The sequence below is a fragment of the Monodon monoceros genome, unplaced genomic scaffold (genome assembly GCF_005190385.1).
Source record: "Monodon monoceros isolate NGI ecotype Baffin Bay Population unplaced genomic scaffold, NGI_Narwhal_1 Super_Scaffold_13, whole genome shotgun sequence".
Taxonomy (NCBI): domain Eukaryota; kingdom Metazoa; phylum Chordata; class Mammalia; order Artiodactyla; family Monodontidae; genus Monodon; species Monodon monoceros.
The window spans coordinates 50,079,795-50,099,050 of NW_021703769.1; the positions used below are offsets into that span (position 1 = coordinate 50,079,795).

The window sequence follows — 19,256 nt, forward strand, 5'->3', positions numbered from 1 at the left end:
TACTGAGCCCGTGTGCCACAACTACTGAAGTCCACATGTCTAGAGCCCATGCTCCACAACAAGAGAAGCCACCACAATGAGAAGCCTGCACACCCCAACAAAGAGTAGCTCCCACTCACCGCAACTAGAGAAAGCCCACACGCGGCAACAAAGACCCAACGCAGCCAAAGATAATTAAAAAAAAAAAAAGGGTACTCGGTACTATGTGCAGGCAGGGGCCCTGTGCACTCAACCTCTCTGGCAGTCCCCCCCACCCTGGAGGCCGGTAGCTCCACCCAGGGCTGGGCCAGGGCAGCACCCACCGTCTGGTTGGTGACCTCCTCCTTGCGGCCTGCCTTCCATACGGTCAGGTTGAAGGTATACTCCACACCGGCTTGCAGACGCTCCCGGGGGATGGTGACCACGCTGCTCCCACGGGGCCCGAAGTTCAGCGCACACCCGCCAGTCTCACTCTGCAGTCCGTAACGGGGCCAGGGAGGGGGTGCGCACGGGTTGAGATCCTAGGCCTGCCTCCAATTAGATCCTGGCCCGGGGACGGCTGGGAAGACCCCTCCCCCTGCTGGGATCGAGCCCACCAGGCACTCAAACATATCAAGCAGACCCAAGAGCCTGCCAGCCTCATCCACACAAACGACCTAAGGGGGATTAGGAGAACAATTGCCCCGCCATGTGACTGACCTGCGTCGAGGCCACGCAGGCCCAGTGGAAGCTGAGTGGCGTCTGGTCACCGTCCTCCAGGTTGGGGTCATAGGACTTGCTCCCATCCAGCACCAGGTCCTGAGAGTCCGACCACACACGGTAGGAGCCACCCTCGACAATGGGCACCAGGCGCTCAGGGGCCACTGTCACATTGGCCTGGATGCTCCGTGCCAGCGGTGTGTCCCCAAACGACACCACGAACACAAAGCAGTAGTGGCCCACAGGCAGCACCATCCGTGGCACCACCAGCTGGGGCCGGCTCACATCCACACTGGGCAGGGTCACCTGGGCCATGCGCCCAGGCCGCTGGCAGCTGGTGGCACGGTACACCTCCCAGCGGTACTCAGTCTGGTACGTGACGCAGTCACGCAGGTCGACGTGGGCCTCCAGGTAGTTGCGCTGGGAGCGCCGCATAAGTACCTGTGGGGGCAGGGCCACATCCACCTCGGGCTCCCTGCAGGCCAGCACGTGGACGGTGACCGTGGTCTGCGCCACAAAGAAGCTCACCAGGTTGGAGGCGTTCACCTCCACACGGTAGTCCCCAGGCTGCAGGTAGGAGTGAGCCACCCAGGGAACCTCCGTGTCCTCTGCCAGGGCCCCGTCCCCAAAGTCCCAGTGATAGGCCACACGCCGGGGGCTGGGGCTCGTGGCAGCCTCGAAGCGGGCCGAGCGGTTGGTGAAGCAGCGGCCGCTGCGCAGCGCCACGTGCTGAATGACGTCCTGGACATCAATCATGAGCGTGTGGTTTACGCCGCCCAGCTCATTGAAGGCTCGCACGTGGATCTCCAGCAGCCCTGCGGCCACGGGAGTATAGGTGACGTCGCGACCCGACAGGATGACCAGTGAGTCTCCCTGAACCTTCTGCAGCGAGAAGTACCACGCGTAGGCAACACGGGAACCCCGCTGCACCCGGGCCGTGAAGTTCCTCTCGGCGCCCGTGGCGATGGCCGGCTCGCAGCAGTCGGGCACCTGGAGCCCACCCACGGCCTCCAGCACTGAGACACGCACCTGCGCCTGCACCCGGCTTACGTGGTTCTCGGCCTGGATGCTCACCGTGTAGTCCCCGAGCCGGGGGAAGCTGCGGGAGAAGTGGGGCCCGGGGAGCACCTCGAGGCCAGCCCCACTGACCTGTAGGTGGAAGCTGACGGCCGAGCCTGCAGCCAGCAGGATCTGAAAGTGAACCAGCTGCCCGGGCTCCACCACCTTCCTGCTGGCCCATAGCACCAGGCCCACGATGGGCTCCTCCACCGTGAGGTTGTGTGTGGCCACGACCCAGCTGACTGCGTTGGAGGCGTTGAGCTGAATGGAAAAGGTGCCGGCGTCGGGGAGGACCACGGCGATGTGTTGGCCATGCCTGCTGCCACCTGGCACGGCCCAGCACCAGCTCACGTTGGTGCCCGAGGCCAGCTGCCCCCAGAAAGGCACGGTGGAACTGGCCACCACAAAGCTGCAGTCCAGTTCACCAGCCCTGATGCTGAGGCCACTGACAGGCACCTGCACAGCCACCTCAATGCTGGCGTTGGCTGAGCCCAGTTGGTTCTTGGCCATGACTGTGACTAGGTGCAGGCCGGGGCTGGGAAAGGTGTGGGTGGTGGATGGCTCTGGGGTCTCCCAGCCCAGCCCTTCCTCCAGGGACCAGGTGTAAGTGACGCCACTGCCACCAGCCAGCTCAGCGCGGAGGGCGACACTTGCATTGACAGCCACCGGGTTCGGGGAGGCGGTGGCGGCCAGCCACCCCACAGGCTCCACAAAGTTCACGGTGCGGTTGGCCGAGGCGCTGCCCAGCATGTTGGTGGCCCGCAGCTGGACGTGGTAGGTGCCAGCCTCGAGCACGGTGAGTGAGAAGGTTTTGCCGCTGCCAGCCAGGGCCAGGCCACTGTCCCGCTGAGCGGTCCAGCTGTAGGAGATGTTGGTACCATCCCTGACTGCGGCCTGCAGCTGCAGCGTGCGGTTGGTGGGGAAGCAGCAGCTACTGCCGCCGCCCGCCACCTGCAGCCCCTCGATGTGCTGCAGGACATAGACGAAGATGTTGTCCTGGGCGGCGCCCACCTCATTCTCAGCCGTGACAATGATGTTGAAGGTGCCAACAGACCGGAAGGTGTAGGAGATGGTGGGGCCCCCAGGGATGGGCGTGCAGCGGTCACAGAGGACCCAGGAGTAATGCACGTCACTGCCCGCCTCCAGGGAGGTGCTGAAGCTCACGCTGCCGTTCAGGGGTACCACCGTGCGGCTGGCGTTGACGCTGAGCCCCCGCACACGCTGCTGCACGGTGACATTCAGCTGGGCCTCCCCACGGCTCACCTCGTTCCAGCCAGACACCCTGACGGGGAAGCAGCCCGTGCTGCTGTAGGCGTGGGTGACCGCAGGGCCCTGGAGCCGCCCGCCATCCCCCAGCTCCCACAGGTAGGTGGCGGGGTGCCCGCGTCCCACAGCAGAGAACAGGTAGGGCTGCTGCAGCTCCAGCACATGGGAGCCATTGACCCTGATGCCTGTGAGATCCACAGGCTCCTGCACCTCCACGAGTGCCGAGTCGTTGGCAGCTGAGATGTTGTTGGACACGGTGACGGTCACCAGGTAGGAACCTGAGTCCCAGTAGGTGAATGTGGCCTCGGGGCCCCCGACGCGGGCAGCGGCATCCTCAGTGCCAAAGTCCCAGGTGTAGCGGTAGGGGAATGGGGGCCAGGCACAGGCAACTAGCCGGGCTGCGTCCCCGACCCGCACGAACTGCCTCTCGGGCCACATGGTGATGTTGCCCACCTCGGGCTCCACGCAGATGCTGCTGAAGTAATGCGCCTTATTCACGTGGCTCGACAGGACCAGCGCCAGGGGGAATGTACCGCTACGTGTGAAATTGTGCATCACTGTCGGGTCCCCCCGGACGGTTGTGTTGGACGAGCCATCCCCGAAGGTCCAGTCGAAGATGTAGTTGGTAGGGTTCCCAGTGACGTGGGCTGTGAGCTGGGCGTGGGGCTGGGTGGGGATGCAGGCTGTAGGGTCGATCCACAGCACCTCCAGGACGAAGACCTGTATGGGCAGGCTCCGGGCCAGGTTTCCAGTGGGGCTGGACGCGCCCACGGTCACTGTGCAGTTCTGCGCCCGCAGGTACACGTGCTCTACTGTGGCCTCAGGGCCCATGAGCACTGTGCCATCCCCCATGTCGAAAGTCCATGTGACGTTGTCGCCCGAATCCAGGGTGGCGCTGACCACCACGGGTGCACCCTGCTCCACGGCTGGGCTCAGGCTCACGGTCAGGCCACGGAGCTCCTCGAAGACACGGACGCTGATGCTCGCCACTGTACTACTCACCGTGTTGTTGACCTCCAGTCGGATGTGGTATGCGCCCCTCGAGGCGAACGTGTGGTTGACCTCTGGCTGGGGCTGTATTACATCTGGGGAGCCATCCCCAAAATCCCACGTGTACAGGACACCTCCAGGCGAGGGAAGCGGGTGCGGGAAGAAGGTGACAGGCCAGCCAGCCACCAGGACCCGGCTGCCCGCAGCCACGGCCACGGCAGGCAGGGTGGCGCGCACACTCACAGGCACCTGCTGCGTCAGGTTCTCGAAGGTACTGGACACGAGCAGGGTCAGGTTGTATTCACCTGGCAGACAGGCCCAGAATGGGGACGGGGACAGGGCCGGGGCCGCCGCCACCACCTACTCAGCAGAACCCCTCCTAACCCCGTGCTGTGGGCAGGGGCCTGGGGTGGGGGTGAGGCGCAAAGCAGGGCCCCAGTTATAACGTGAACAGAGAACGCCCTTGGACCCAGGCCCGGGTGCTCTCAGCACAGGGCAAGTCGCAGGGCTGAGGCAGAAAGATGAAGAGCAACCATCTCCAGGTACGACTGCCCTTGGGGTGACAGGGCAGGCATAGGTGCAGGGCTGAGATCACAGGAACAGGGCTGGGATCATAGGGGCACCACTGTTTACTCTGCATTTCTGTGTGTGAGGCTTCTGGAATTTCAAAACTGACTAAAAGGAACCTTCCCTTCTCCCCCAAAAAAGGCTCAGGGAAGGAGTCAGGAGGGGATAGAAGGGTCCGGTTTCTGGCCGGCAGACTTGAATCATGGGTCTCAGAGGCCTAGTCCACCCCTCAGCCCTGGACATCCCTTCTTCACCCCAGTGAGGGCCCTGCGCCAACAGCCCAGGCTGGATCCCGGGAGGCAGGACCAAGGGGGGCTGTCCCCCAGGGAGGGGCTGTCCCCGGGGCAGGGCTCACCCAAGCTGGAGGCTGGCAGGGCAGCAGGCCTGCCCCTTACCTGGGACAGTGTAGGTATGTGTGATGTTGTGCTCCACCAGCACCTGGGCCACTGTGGGGTCTGGGACCTGGAAGGACTCGTTGTATGGAGGCTTGAACTGGCCGATCAGCTGCTCCCCATCCCCAAAGGTCCACCTGCCAGGGCAGCGAGCAGGCAAGTGAGCAGGCTAGGAGGGAGGGGTGGGGAGGGAGGGGGGGGGGGGGAGGGCCCGGCTGTAGCCCCTTTCCTTGCACCTCCTTTCAGGGTACCACCCGCCCTGCTGCAGCCCCCCAGCCGCTCCCAATGTCCTATGTACCCAGCACGTCCTGACAGATGAGGAGGTGGAGGCTGGGGCCCCACCCAGGGCCCAGCACACTCACAGAAAGGCCACCTCCATGGCCGAGTCCACCAGCACATCAGCCGCCAGCGCCAGCGTGGCATTGGGGGGCAGCACGGGCGGCACCGCAGACACCCGCAGGCCCCGCATCCTGTGCATCCGCTCGACGGTGACGTTGTAGTTCACGGTGACGTTGCTCACGTGGTTGGAGGCCGTCAGCTGTGGGGACAGGCGGCAGTGAGCAGGCCACCAGCCGGCCACAGGGCAGCATGGACAGAGCCCCTCCCCGCACTCACCCACAGCTGCCACGGGGTCCTCGGGAGCAAAGCAGAGCAGAAGGCACAGGTGAGCAGCAGACAGCCCAGCCCCCGCCCCACCCACCCCCACCCTACTCTCCACCCTGTGCCCACGCCCCCCGCCCACCGAGAGCTTGAAGACGGCGGCGCTCTGGTAGATGACGTTGAAGACCACATTGTGGAAGGTCAGGGACTGCTTGTCATCAATGGTCCAGCGGAAGACCACATCCGAGCCAGCCTCCACCACGGGGCTGTACCTCTGCGGAAGGGCACAGCGTCAGCTGGCCATGGCCCTGCCCCAGCCCAGGGTCTTTGGGGGACCAACTGTGCCCTCAACCCACGTCTATCCGCCTGGACATAGCTCCCTATGGGGCTTCCCTCTAGGCTAAGGAGGCCACATAGTGCGGGGCTGAGCCTGGGCTTGGTTACATCCTGACCTCTCTGTACCTCAGTTTCTTCATCTGTAAAATAAACCCAACACCCGTTGGGTTGGGCCAACCCACCTCAGTCTGTGCACCCCCATCCCAGGGCTCCTGCTCAGGCCCCCGTAGCTGGACAGCACAGTGCCGTTTGGGAAGGCACGTGAGTCTCAATGGGCCTCATGGTTCTGAATGTTTACCTGAGTCACGTGATAGAACAGGTGTGAACAGGGAAGCCGGGGAAGGGGACACAACCACCCAACAGCTCCTGTGCTAAGGCTGCAGAACTGGTGGCTGCCTTATGTGAGGTGGGTACTCCCAGGACAGGGACAGGGACAGCCACTCCCGGAGTGGCACCAACAGTGGCCGGGTGGCATCAGATCCCAACCTCAAAAAGCGCTCACTTTAGCCAGGTGGGAACACAGCAGGGCCCCAAAAACACACCCAGGATCAGCAAGGTCAGAGGTGGGTGGAGAGTTCGACAATTCGTGCAGGAAATGTGAGAGCAAAAAGAAGCATTTTCAGAGCAACTGTTTCACAGGTGACTTCCCCAGTAACTTAGGAATTAACGAACCATCTGAGGAGCCACTGAACAGGACCTGCCCAGAAACCGACACTGAGCCCACTGTCCCTGGCAGCCAAGCGCTCTCCTCGCTGGGGAGAGGCCACCCTCTGCATAGGCACCTTGTCTCAGGGAGGGGCGGGGGGCAGGGCCCACACTCACCACCAGGACACCCTGCAGCACTCGGGCCTCAGGGCTGGGCGTGGCGCGGAGACCTCGGATGGGCTCCTCAGCCTTCACCCGCAGGCTGAGGTTGGCCCGGCCAGCACCGTTCTCCACCACAACCTCCACATCGTGCTCGCCCTCGCTGAGCCCGGGCAGTGCCAGCACTGAGAACAGGGTGCTATTGGCCTCGTGGGCACAGCCAGGCACCAGGGCAGCCACAGTGGCAGGGCAGGCAGCCTCGAAGGGCGCACTGACGTTGCCCCCAGGCCAGCGTGCAGTGGCCGTGGCGTTGGTGCCGGAGTCCACCTGGAGCACCAAGGCCGAGCCGTTGGTGGGCATGTAGAGGCGGCCGTCGTAGGGGGCCGGGTAGATGGCCCGAAGCCCTGCCACCGGGGAGAACACGTTGAAGCTGCAGGACAGGTTGTGCCTGGACACGCTGTTGCCCACTGTGGCCCTGACCTCATAGCGCCCCGGCCGCCGCAGCCCTGGGTTGGGGCTCAGGCCCAGCAGAGGGGTGAGCCGCTCTGTGGCAACAAGCAGCCGCAGGGCACAGGCAGGGCCAGCCGGGGCCGCCTCCAGCTTGGCAGGCAGGTGGGCCAGCCAGGCTGAGACGTTGGTGGAGAAGTACGGGGCCTCGGAGCCAGGGATGCCGAGTGCTGGGGGGCAGCGCAGGAGGGCACCCGGTCCGGCATCGTGCTGCAAGCTGATGAGGTCACCAGGGAGCAGGGGGCTGTCCTGGTCGTGGAAGGTGACCTACAGGAGAGGGGGTAGGAATACAGGAGAGGGGGTTGGGCCTGTGTCAGGTCCTCACAGTGGGTCAGGGGCCTGTAGGCAGCACTGGGCCAGGGGCTCCAGCGGGCTGCAGAACCCCCCTGGGGTAACCCAGTCACCCCCTACAGGGGTCTCAACACTCCTCATTCACTCACACACCACCAGGCTTCACAGGGACCTCCAAGGCACTCAAGATGGGGACAGACGAAACACACAGGGCAGAGAGGATGCAGGCAGGGGTGGGGCTTCCCCAGACAAGGGAGGGACTTCTGGACACTGGCCAGCCTTGCCCAGAGAGGGGAAGAGTCCTCCTTAAAAGGCAAGTGCAAAGGCCCTGGGGCAGGAGCTTCTCACGGTTGGCAGAGGAGGAGAGCATGGCCGAGGCGGGAGGCGGGTGGGTTAGGGGACCTGGAGGGCTGTGCAGAACAATCTGCATTTTGTTTGTGTTTGATGGGGAGGCAGAAGGCACCTAGGCCAGTGATACACACCGAGTACTGGGCGGGGGGGCCCGCAGGCACAGAGAAGAGGAACTCTTTCCACAATGCATAGGAGACCCCAGGGAGCCCCAGCCCTGATGTGGATCCGTTGGCACAGGCCCGAAGGTGGCAGGGGGTGTCCAGAGGCAGGCAGATGTTGGATCTGGGGCACGGGTGTCCTTCTGGTGTGCATGTAGGGATGGGCTCAGTCCTGTTTTCCAGGGACCTACTCTGGGGCTCGCTGCTGTTTCCTGGGGCCCCTGCAAGGAAAGGAGGGGTGTCAGGTACCCCAATTTGCTAACAGATCATAAGGACGCCCTGCTACGACATGAGGTCTCGCCAGGCAGTGTACCCAGCCCCCACCATCACTCCTCTAACCCTCCCCACACCAGGCCAGCTGACTAACCCCGGTGAGTCCACAGCCCCAGCAAGTTCCCCACCAAACCCATCCTTGGGATCCCCAGCATGAGTTGGCATCTCTGTGGACCCCACTGTCCACCTTGAGGCTGGAGACCAGTCCAGTGGGCAAGGGACCAGCAGACACCACAGTGCAAAGAGGCTGCTCGAGCCTCCCAGGTCCCACTGCCAGGATGGAGTCCCACCTGTTCCTCGCATGGCTCGATACACCTGCAGCCGCAGCTGGGCAGGCCCGCCGAGCTCCGGGGTCCCGAACTCGGCAGCAGTGAGGAAGGCTTCACGGCTCGGGCTCAAGCCAGGAAACACCATCACCTGCCCGGGCAGGGGGGCCACTCAGCTCCACCGACCCCGGCCCTCAGCCGGCCCCACCCCGATGCCCAAACACCCACCAGGTCAGAGGGGAGGAGCCATCAGATGGGCCTTCAAGAGGCCCCCACTGGCCTCATTTCACACAGTGGGAGACAATGTCACTCAGGAGAAAAAAATTAGGTCAAAACCATCTGTGAGCAACAGGAATTGTACCTTCATTTCTAAAAAATCCCCAAGCACCAAGAGAAAAGGCTCAGGAGCGTTCAGAGCTCTCCCGATGCCAGGCCTGGGTGCTACTCCCCTCTGCACTGACTCTACTAGACACAGAATGTTAATAAGGCCCAGAAAAAGGCTTCTTGTTTTTTAAAGGGAACTGCAACAGCGAGGGCAAGAAACCTGGAAGGCCAGCCTACCTCAACGGGCTCCCGGGGGGCTGTGAGGGCCTCCTGCTGCACCAGGGGGCTCAGGGGCCCCTGCAGGTCCCCACTGGGTGCTCCCACGAGGAAGTTCTCTGCGTCCCACACAGGGCCTGTGGTGCAAGTGTGCAATGAGGTGCTGTTCCCAGGCCGAGGAGGAGTGTGTTGGGGGCCCAGGGTGGGATCAGACCTGGGACTGAGCCACCTGGCAGTAGCCCCTGGCTCCCTCCACCTGTTTTGTCCAGTGTGGGCTCAGTCCGGGACAGTAGACACTCAGCAAACACCTAACAAACACTGAACAGCTAAGGAATGAACTGGGGTGCTAGGGGCAGCTGTCCTGGCCAGGATGGGAGGAGCTCCCAGGGTGGCCAAGGGACCCTGTATGCTTTGGAGGAGGGGTGTCCTGGGCCAGGGCAGCAGGTGCTCCCCAGCCTCCCAGGGGCCCCAGCGCACCTCCGGGCCGCAGCTCACAGACGTAACTGTGCGGTGCCGAGCACAGGTCCGTGTTGCACTGCCCAGCAGGCCCGAGCCGCACGCAGCGCTCAGCTGTGGCAGGGTGCGGCTCCCCAGGCAGCCAGTTCTGGCAGCTCTCCAGGCTGAAGGCCTCACCCTGCGGCGCTGGGCCCACCTCTACCCCCTCCACAGCCGAGAAGCCGATCCACACGTCCAGGCTCCTGCAGGCAGACAGAGGGAAGAGCAGGTGCTCAGGGGCTCCCCAGAGACAAGCACCCCTCCCTCTGCCCTCTCTCTGGGGGCACCCTCCTCAGAGCAGCCTGTCAGGCAGGCTCTGCCTGTCCTCACTTTCCAAATGGGGAAACTGAGGCTCATACATGACTTGGCAAGCAAGGCCCACACCAGTGCCCACCCAATCACCCATCCCATGGGGCCAGGGGCCCAGCTGAGACCCTCACGGAGCTCCACCTCACTCTGGCCCAGGGCCACGTAGACCTGTGTGTGCCCAGAGGTGAGGATCCAGGTGTGGCATTTGGGGACAAAGACACCCACATATCAGCCCCAAAACAGGCTACTTCCCACAGCTCTGCCAGGGCAGAGAGACCCTCCTGGAGGCAGGGCTTGTAGATACAAGGACAGGGACAAATATTGGGACAGGGTCAGACAGAGGGACAGGCAGCAGGGGTGGCTGAGGTGCTGTGATCAGAGCTGGGTGCTGGGGCTGCATTACTACCTGGGAACCACGTGACCTTGGGCAAGGGCTTTGACTGCTATGGGCCTCGATTTCCCCTCGGGAAGTCCAGGGTGACCCACAGTCCAATCAGTCCCTTCCCACACAGGGACCCTGGGAGAGGAGGGGGGCCAGCCTCCACCCCATCCCGCCCCCTAGCCATTGCAGGTGCTAAGGGCTGAGTAGAGACCAGGCGGGGCCACCTATGGTGACCACTACAGAGCGCATGCCCCCACAGGCCTGGGCAGCCAGAGCGTCCAAGAGGCTCCTCGTGCATGGGCAGCGCTTGGCAGCAGTGACCACCCAGGGGGGAGCAGCAGGAGGAAGTGCAGCCTACGTGGTCACACCAGAACCTCCCCGGTCCCTGCCAGGAGGGGCCCAGAATGGGACAGTGGGGGCAGGATACAGGGCCGGGGGTGCACCTCCCACAGTGGGCACCCCCGTGTCCACATCTGAGCCGAGAGAGCTGATAGGAATGGCCACACGTGGGCACAACATGGCTCCTTATCCCCAGAGCCAGGCTGGCTGGCTGGACACAGCACCTCCAGACACCCCAATGTGCTCATGATCCATCCCCACCCCAGCATTCTGGGGACCTCCCCCGAACTCCCAGCCTCTCCGAGGACCAGCGGCATTTGGGCAGGCACCTGGTGACGCGGGAGACCAGGAAGTGCTGGACGGCAGGACTGTCCACCATAGCCAGGGCGGCCCCGGCCCAGGCCCGGCACTGCTCCTGTGCCTGCAGCCAGGCCGCCTTCTCCACCACCAGGCGGTAGCAGCGCCCATTACCAGGGAAGATCTCAGTGTCCGAGGGGCAGAGCGGATGCACCACTGGGGGGTCAGAGAACAGAGAGACGGGGCATCGATGTGTGCCCAACCAGGGCTGCCCCACCCACCCCGACTCAGGCCCAGGGGCGGGGCGGCCCCACCTCGGGCTGGCTCCTCGCCCAGGGCCACAATGCTGTAGGTGGCCTCGAGGCCAGAGCCGCCACGGTTTCGGACGCCAAGCTTCAGGGTCTCGTCGCTATGCACAGAGGCCAGACACATGAGCTCCAGGGCTACGGGAGCCGCCTCCACCCACACCTCTGCCCAGAGCCGAGCAGAGCCGACCCCCAGGGCCAGCACGGCCGTCACGGGATAGCGCCCAGGCAGCACATAGTGGTGAGTGGCATCCGGGCCAGCAATGTCCACCTCAGGGGAGCCGTCGCCGAAGTCCCAGCGCGTGGAGCTCACTGGCAGTGAGGCAGTGACGTGGAAGGCTGCGGGCTGGCCAGAGGCCAGAGGTCCTTGGGGCCCCACCAGGGCAGCCCCTGGGGAGGCAGGGAAGATGTTCTGGAGGAGGGTGGGCCCCCGGCAGGTGGGGGCGGGGGGCAGTGGGGGGCTGGAGCAGGAGGGTAGGCAGGCCGAAGAGGCATTGGGAGGCCGGGCCAACCCGCACAGGCACCTGCCCTGCTCTGAGAGGGCCGCGAGGCCCCGGCCAGCCGCGAAGCAGAAGGCACTGCAGGCCTCGGGGGCCAGCGGGCCCTCATGGGCAGCTGAGAAAGCCACCAGCGCCACGGCGCCCGAGCTGTCGTCAGGGACACAGGCGACGTACTCCTCACCTGGAAGGGGCAGGCAGGCTGGTCCTGAGGGTGCACCCCACCCCATTCTACACCCCAGATCACATCATCTCTGACCCTCCAACAGCTGCGTGGCGCTCACCCCCACCCCCAGACTGGTCTCCCCGCCTCACACCCACGTGGTCCCCTGGTCCAGAGGGCCTCTGCGACCCCTCCCCCAGTCAGTCTGTCCTAGCCCCTGTAATTATTTCTCTCGTGCAGCTGTTCCCCAATCCCCATCTGCCACCATAGGCTGGAGACCCCTGAAAACCGGCAGGGTTCCCGCCGGCTGCTTGGCCAAGCTGCCCGGCAGGGAGGGACCAAGTGTGTCCCGCCCACCTGCACTCACCACAGCTGCTGTCCAACAGGGGGCCGCTGAGGAGGGGCCGGCCGGCCAGAGGGCCGGGCCCAGCGCACGTGGCTGCCTCAGGCCGCACCACACGGACCTGCTGCTCCTCTGCCCAGCGCGGCAGCCAGGCCAGACCACAGTCACACTCCAGCGGGTTCCCGCTCAGGTTTCTGCAGGGGGCGGGGCAGGCTCAGAGGGCAGGTGTGGGGGCCACGGGCCCAGCTGCCAACAGCCACCAAAACCAACAAAACTTACATTTCACTTAAATTAAATAAATTAGCAAATATTCCTTCTTCTAATGTAGAAATCTTGTTGTTGCTTATGTCCCTAGAAGAAAGGAGAGATTCGACATGGTCTGACGCGAGCCCCCTCAACCGCAACAATGACAGGCAGCCGCCACCCGCCCACTGCGTGGAATCCCGCAGCGGCCCTGGAGGGGACACTCACAGCTCCGTCAGCGCCGAGAGGTTCGCCAGGAGCCTGACGTCCAGTGCTCGGAGCAGGTTGTGGGAGACATCTCTAGAGAGCAAAGCAGCTGCAGGTCAGTGCTGGGGCCCAAGGCATGGCACAGAGTCCACCTGGGCCCACCTCAGATGCTCTCCAGCTGCAGCCTCCCACCTTCTGAGTTCCCTCTTCCCAGGGCCAGAGGTGGAAGACCTGAATGAACTCTCATCTGGAGAGCCCGAGGCAGGAGAGAGCTGGCCCCTCAGCACTCCATCCATGCCCTGCCCCTTCCCCTCCCACCCCCTGCCCCCTCGCCCAGCAGGACTGCACCATGTAGGGCAGGCTTCACCCCTCCACACAGGGTTCAGAACACACAAGGAAGCCCAGGGGTTTCCAGGGCCAGGGGCCCAGCTGCTACCAGCTGGAGGGTGGGGGGAATGTGGCACAGACCACACAAACGGGAAGGGGGCTCTGGTGGACGACCCCATAGCAGAGCAGTACTGACAGCCCGTGCTAAGTCTCTGGGGTCTGGGCACCAGAGTTAGAGCTGGATCTCCATAATCCCAGGCCCTCAAGGTCAACAGAACCATATCAGAGAACCGAACGTGGTGCAAGACATGGGAGAAGAGTCACGGGTTCTCAAAGCATGAAACTATGAGCAGAAATAAAACATCAAAAGCCGAAAGATCCAACTGCACAAAAACATGCAACTTACACACAAAATATCATAAAATCAGAAAACAAACTACAAGCTGGGAAAAGCACTAGCAATTTAGATGATGGATTAAAGGCCCATAATCCCCTTTCCACATATGCTGTTAACAAACCATAAAGAAAGCAAGCTACTCCAGGGGGGAGAAAAAGGCCAAAGATGAAAACAGGCAAGATTAACGAAAGATATACAAATGTCACAGATACACAGAAAAACACCCGGTCTCATAACTGGAGAAACACCATGAAAACAGAACAACAGCACTTTTTGTCTACCATCACCCCCAGTGCAGGTGACGTGGTGGTGACACACCAGTGACTACACTCCAATGACTACATGACCCCAGCCCCTCTCGAGTCTTTCCGAGGATACACTCTCTAGCCAACAATTCCACCTCCCCGCCCGGCATAGAGGTGGAGGCCAGTCACCCGGCCCGTCTACCTCCTGGGCAGGGACCCTGGACCAGCCTGACTCAGTGGACACCTCCAGTCGCCACTCCCCCCAGGCCTCCCTGTGCTCCCACAGGTCTATACCTCCCGCCATAGTCTCCAAACTGACGAGGCCTGGGCCTCCCACCCTTGGAGCCTCTGCCCTTCCAGGTGTCACTCTGGCCCTCTGATGTCCCCAGAATGCCTCTCACCAGGCCTGCCCTTCCCTGGCCTGTCAATGCCTCCTTCAGGCCTATCTGTCTCCAGGTCCTGTCAACCCAGCTCCTAAAACATTCAGACTCCCCCACCCTACCCGAGCCACAGCTTGGTCCAGACCCCCATCCCTGGGCACCCGCCCAGACTTCAGTCCCTCTAATCCGAGCTCCCGTGGCAGCCTGAGGGGTGTCCTGAAGCCCAGCTCCATCAGCCACCCTCTGGAACGGGTTTTGCTCTCTCCAGCTGCCCCACATACAACAAGAACTGAATAAGAACTAGCTGGTGTGAAGACAAGGCCCTCCTGGAAGCCAGGGGCCTGAGTGCCAGCCCAGACCCCAAGACCATGCCCAGGGGTGGTGCTGGGAGGCCTGGTATGATACCTCTGCCTGGCTCACAATGTCCAGGACCACTTCTGGAATGAGGCTCAGGAAATGGCCCCCACCCCAGCCCCTGACCACTGCTCCTTCCTGGGGACCTGCTATCCACATGGGGCCTCATGGCCACCTATACCCAAATACTGGCTGGGGGCCAAGGGCTGGGGCCCAGTTCTCAGTCGGGCTGCTCACGTGATCCTGGCTTCCAACACAGCCAGGTGGCCACCTGGGGGACTTCTGGAGAGGTACCACCTGCCTGCAGGTGATATGAGGGAAGCCAGGCCCAAAGGGGCTCCTGTCCCCCTCTGGCCCCCACCAAGGGAGTGAGGAAAGGGGGACTGTGGACGCACTCAGCTAACCCCTGGGAGCCTGGTCTCTCCCTCTGCATAGGGGGCAGCCATCGGGAGACTTGGCACTGAGTGGACGGCATGTGGACATGACATGCTCAGCTGATGCTGGCTGCAGCCTGCCTGGGGAGGCAGCAGGCCACAGGCAGCCTCCAAATCATAAGGCCTCAGGCAGGAGGGTACAGGCAGTAGGTGGGCAAAGGTGGGCAAGACCAAAGTTCTCCCCTGAATCGAGGGCTTCCTCAAGAAGGGTTGTGAGTAGAACCTCGGGCACAGTCAAAAGAGCTACATAGCTGCAAGGGGCAGGGTCCTCCCAGCAGCGGGACCTCTGAGACTGGACAGGGGTCCCACAGGGTCAGGGCTGGGGCTGCAGCTCCTGCTGGGACCACATGGGGACAGAGGCTTCAGCCCAGAGGACCTGCAGCCCCATCGCTGCTCTGACCAGTGGCCTGACTGTGCAGGCTGGGGGGACACCTGATTTGGCAAAGGCTCTATCCCGGCAACAAGCGCAAAACGGCCGTGTGGGTGCCACCCAGTAACGCCGCATGCCCTGAGAGTTCAACTGCTTTGGGCACCAGCACAGCCACATGCACGCCCCGAGGCACAGACGTCTTTCCCCTCACCCATGAGATGTGACAGGAGCTGGTCAGCAGGTGTGGCTCACACACCCGCTTAGCCACAGAGGCAGGAGAAATGCAGCTGCAAGATGCAGTCCCCCCGCTCCCCGTGACTGTTCAGACTCTAAAGAAAGCACTGGAGGGATGCACGGTAATAACCCCACTCCTGAGAGCAGGCAGGCCCCTCCATTTCCCACACTTTCATTCTGCTCTTCAAGCAGGAGAAAGTCGGTGCAGGAGGGGACAGACAGGATGCCCAGCAGGACCTAGAGCGGGGGCTTCAGAGGGGAGCAGACGGCGAGGGGCTGGGCAAGGGGGGCCAGCAGCCACACCAACCGGGGAGGTCAAGGCAAGGCCTCCTCCACTCCAAGAAGCAGCACGGTCCACTGACAGTGGGCTCAAGGCTGGAGCCCCACCCGACTCACCCGAGCCAGGGGTCCCAGACAACCTCACTGAGCAGCTGGGTTTCCCATCTGGATACTGGCGGGTGTGTGCGCGCGCACGCAGGTCCCTTCCCCCAAAGGCTGCGTGACAGGGAGCCCATGCCCAGAGCATGGGTCCCAGGAACTCCAGAAGCAGAGAGGCCCTTGGGGGCCAGGGGACATAGTGACAGGACCCTCTGGCAGGGTCACCTCTGCCCCTCACAACGGAGCCTAGCTTCCCCCTTCCATCTGGCGGTGCCACTGGGTAAGCCAAGCTGGGCGCTCACAAGCAAGCCAAGAGCAGTGGGGGAGGCAGCAGTCGGCCTTCCTCCGGGGTGCTCCGTGCCCTCCACAGCAGCCCCGCCCAACCCCGGCCGGCCGATCCAGCGCACAGACTGGGAGACCAGGCCCAGCAGGATATAGGAGACACAGGATTTGCGTGTGGCATGGCAGCTGCAGCCGCCCAGGCCTAAGGGAGCCCATGGCGCCTGCGCATCACTGTGTTAAGCCAGTGAAGTTCGCTCAAAGCCTTTAGTCTGTTGCTGAGGAGTGAGCACGATGCCAATGCACGGCCGCAGAGCCCTGGATTCTTAATGGTTGGCGAAGATTCCACATACAAATTCTTTGAGTTTATCCTCACTGATCCGTTCCATAAAGCTACAAGAAGAAATCCTGACACCCAGCGGATCACCAAAGCATGGTGAGGCTCTCGCCGTGCAGCCTGGAGAAGGCATAACGCTCTCCAGCACTGCTGTTACTGCTAACGGAAGCAATGCTTGTAAAACTCCTACCTAATAAACAATTTGGGACAGTCTCATCTGCTTTAAAAAAAAAAAAAAAAGAGACACACACATGGTGTCTCCCAGTACAGGGCAAGGCCCTCTACCACTGCACATGAGCATGTGTGCCCAGAGGTGGGCTGCTGGGGCATCCACACCATCCCCGCGGTGGGGTGAGGCAGGCCAGGAGACCAGGGAAAGGCAGACAGACTCCACCCAATGTCAAGTACAACGCACCAAGTGGGGACGGCTGTGCCATGAGAAACTTCAGTGAGACTCAAGCAGGGGCTCCTCTGAGGCTAAAGGGAGGACAGCTGTGGAATCCGTGCCTCTGAGTAGAGCTGCAGGGGCCCAGAAGCAAAAGCCCTAGGCAGTCAGATGATCCAGAGACGGGGACTGGGGGACAGTGGGACACAAGGGTGAGTGCAAGCATGAGACACCCACCAGGGGCACCAGGGACAGCTCCCCAGCCAGGGCCTCAAGCAGAAGAGGAAAGAAGGAAAATCCCTACAATGTTTTTCCACATCCCATTTTCTGGAAAATCCGTCATTAGCGGCAGCTGCGGGGAGCCATCTGTGGTGCCAGAAAAACCAGGGCAGGAGGAGGGAGCCGGGTCTACCTCAGTGTCCCAGCCAACGCCCACCCTGGCAGGACACCATCATCCCTGGCCTTACTGGCCCATGGCTCTTGGCCATCCTGGGCCCAGCTAAGTCTTCTATCCAGCTTGGCCTGGCCCAGCTGCCCCCGGGAGGCTTTCCCCCCGACTGACGAAGACAGCCTCACCCCGTCATGAGTGCTGGCCACGTGCTCCCCATGCTCCCAGCTCCAGGGAGCCCCTTCTCCCCAGGACTCACCTGGGCCTGGTCAGGGCCCACAGTGCAGAGAAAGACCCTGCCCGGCAAAGCTCCTGCGGCCTGAAGGCAGAACCAGGACAAAAGCCAGGTGCATCACCACAGGCCAGGGCTGCCTCGGAGCATCCGTAAGGGGCGTGCCACGGGTAACAGTGTGGTGGGGGTGCAGAGAGGACACTGGAGGAGGGCCTCTGGAGGCAGACACTGGTGGAGTCCTCACCTGGCCTCAAGGCCCTGAACAGCCACTTTTCCACATCTCCATCTGCTTTTTTATAAAAATAAATTTATCTTTGGCTGCGTTGGGTCTTCGTTGCTGCGCATGGGCTTTCTCTAGTTGCGGTGAGCGGGGCTACTCTTTGTTGCAGCGCGCAGGCTTCTCATCGTGGTGGCTTCTCTTATTGCAGAGCACGGGCTCTAGGCGCGCAGGCTTCAGTAGTTGTGGCAGATGAGCTCAGTAGTGGTGGCTCGCGGGCTCTAGAGTGCAGGCTCAGTAGTTGTGGCGCACGGGCTTAGTTGCTCCACAGCATGTGGGATCTTCCCGGACCAGGGATCAAACCCGTGTCCCCTGCATTAGCAGGTGGATTCTTTTTTTTTTATAAATTTATTTTTTTTTAATTTATTTATTTTTGTCTGCGTTGGGTCTTCATTGCTGTGCACAGGCTTTCTCTAGTTGCAGCGAGCGGGGGTTACTCCTTGTTTCGGTGCACGGGCATCTCACTGCGGTGGCTTCTCCTGTTGCGGAGCACGGGCTCTAGGCACGCGGCCTTCAGTAGTTGTGGCTCACGGGCTCTAGAGCGCAGGCTCAATAGTTGTGGCACACGGGCTTAGTTGCTCTGCAGCATGTGGGATCTTCCCGGACCAGGGCTTCCCGGACCAATCCCCTGCATTGGCAGGCAGATTCTTAACCTCTGCGCCACCAGGGAAGTCCCTCCATCTGCTTTTGCCGTCACTGTTCTGGGGGAATGCCAAGGCTGCTGTGGGCCAGCCCCATCCCACCCCCAGCCCCTCAGGTTTCCACTGCACCCCCCCGTGACATCATCATAGTCACTGACGCCCTGCCCCCCACTCAGGTTCTCTCTTACAAAGCGGGGCGGTGGGGAACACAGCAAGCCCAGGGAGCCACCTAAAGGAGCGCAAGGAGCCGAGCAGAGCTGGCAGAAGCAGCAGAGGCTGGCTAAGCACCACAGCAGCCAGCCCCCACTGGGAAGAGAGCTAGCACCCAAGAGGTCCTAGGCCAAGCAGGGTCCACCCTCTGGCCATGTGGACCCTCCCAGACCCCTCCAAGGCCCAAGCCAGCAGCTTCCAGGGACCCCAAGTCTGGAGGGGTCAGGCCAGCTCAGGGGGAGGGGTGACCTGGGGACCACACACACCACCTGGGGACAGGCACACACCCACAACAGCACAAGACACGTGTCACCTCCCTGGGCACCAGGGACGAGGCTAGCCCACAGCACTGGATGGAGATGGGGGCTTTCTCATACCTGGCTCGTCCCCTCCTGTTCCCCCTCCTGACCCGAAACAGGTAAGTGTGTTGGGGGAGGAGTGAAGACCCCTGTTCTACCCCCACACCTGGGCCTTCCTTCTCCTCTTCCCACAGTGCCCAGCTGTCACTGGAGAGCCCAGTCTGCCCCCAGCACTGGGCTGCCCCAACTCCCCCTGCCTTCCAAATCAGACATCCAGCCTCCCGGGGGAGTGTGTCCTTCTGGCTCCGATCTTTCCTATTCCGAGCTGGAGCTGGGGGTGGGGGAGAACCCCTGCTTCCACCACCAAGCTGGAGGTGTCCAGCGGAAGGTGCTGAGGGGCCCCCATCCTGTGGACAATGGTGGCTCCCCCT

At 62.5% G+C, this 19,256-nt stretch overlaps 1 protein-coding gene across 3 annotated transcripts in view; it reads right to left on the minus strand.

The window, feature by feature from the left end:
* Window positions 1–19,256, minus strand: part of PKD1 (polycystin 1, transient receptor potential channel interacting) — a 47,486-nt gene that overhangs the window by 18,550 nt on the left and 9,680 nt on the right. For all 3 annotated transcript variants that reach the window (XM_029219627.1, XM_029219626.1, XM_029219628.1), the window contains exons 2-16: window positions 12,680–12,751; window positions 12,488–12,559; window positions 12,233–12,402; window positions 11,215–11,886; window positions 10,933–11,116; window positions 9,556–9,776; window positions 9,100–9,215; window positions 8,563–8,689; window positions 7,973–8,220; window positions 6,711–7,466; window positions 5,695–5,826; window positions 5,315–5,490; window positions 4,956–5,089; window positions 679–4,298; window positions 303–452 (exon numbers count right to left, since the gene is read on the minus strand). In XM_029219627.1, coding sequence (XP_029075460.1) covers window positions 303–452; window positions 679–4,298; window positions 4,956–5,089; window positions 5,315–5,490; window positions 5,695–5,826; window positions 6,711–7,466; window positions 7,973–8,220; window positions 8,563–8,689; window positions 9,100–9,215; window positions 9,556–9,776; window positions 10,933–11,116; window positions 11,215–11,886; window positions 12,233–12,402; window positions 12,488–12,559; window positions 12,680–12,751 — 6,850 coding nt within the window. The remainder of the gene's footprint in view (window positions 1–302; window positions 453–678; window positions 4,299–4,955; window positions 5,090–5,314; window positions 5,491–5,694; window positions 5,827–6,710; window positions 7,467–7,972; window positions 8,221–8,562; window positions 8,690–9,099; window positions 9,216–9,555; window positions 9,777–10,932; window positions 11,117–11,214; window positions 11,887–12,232; window positions 12,403–12,487; window positions 12,560–12,679; window positions 12,752–19,256) is intronic.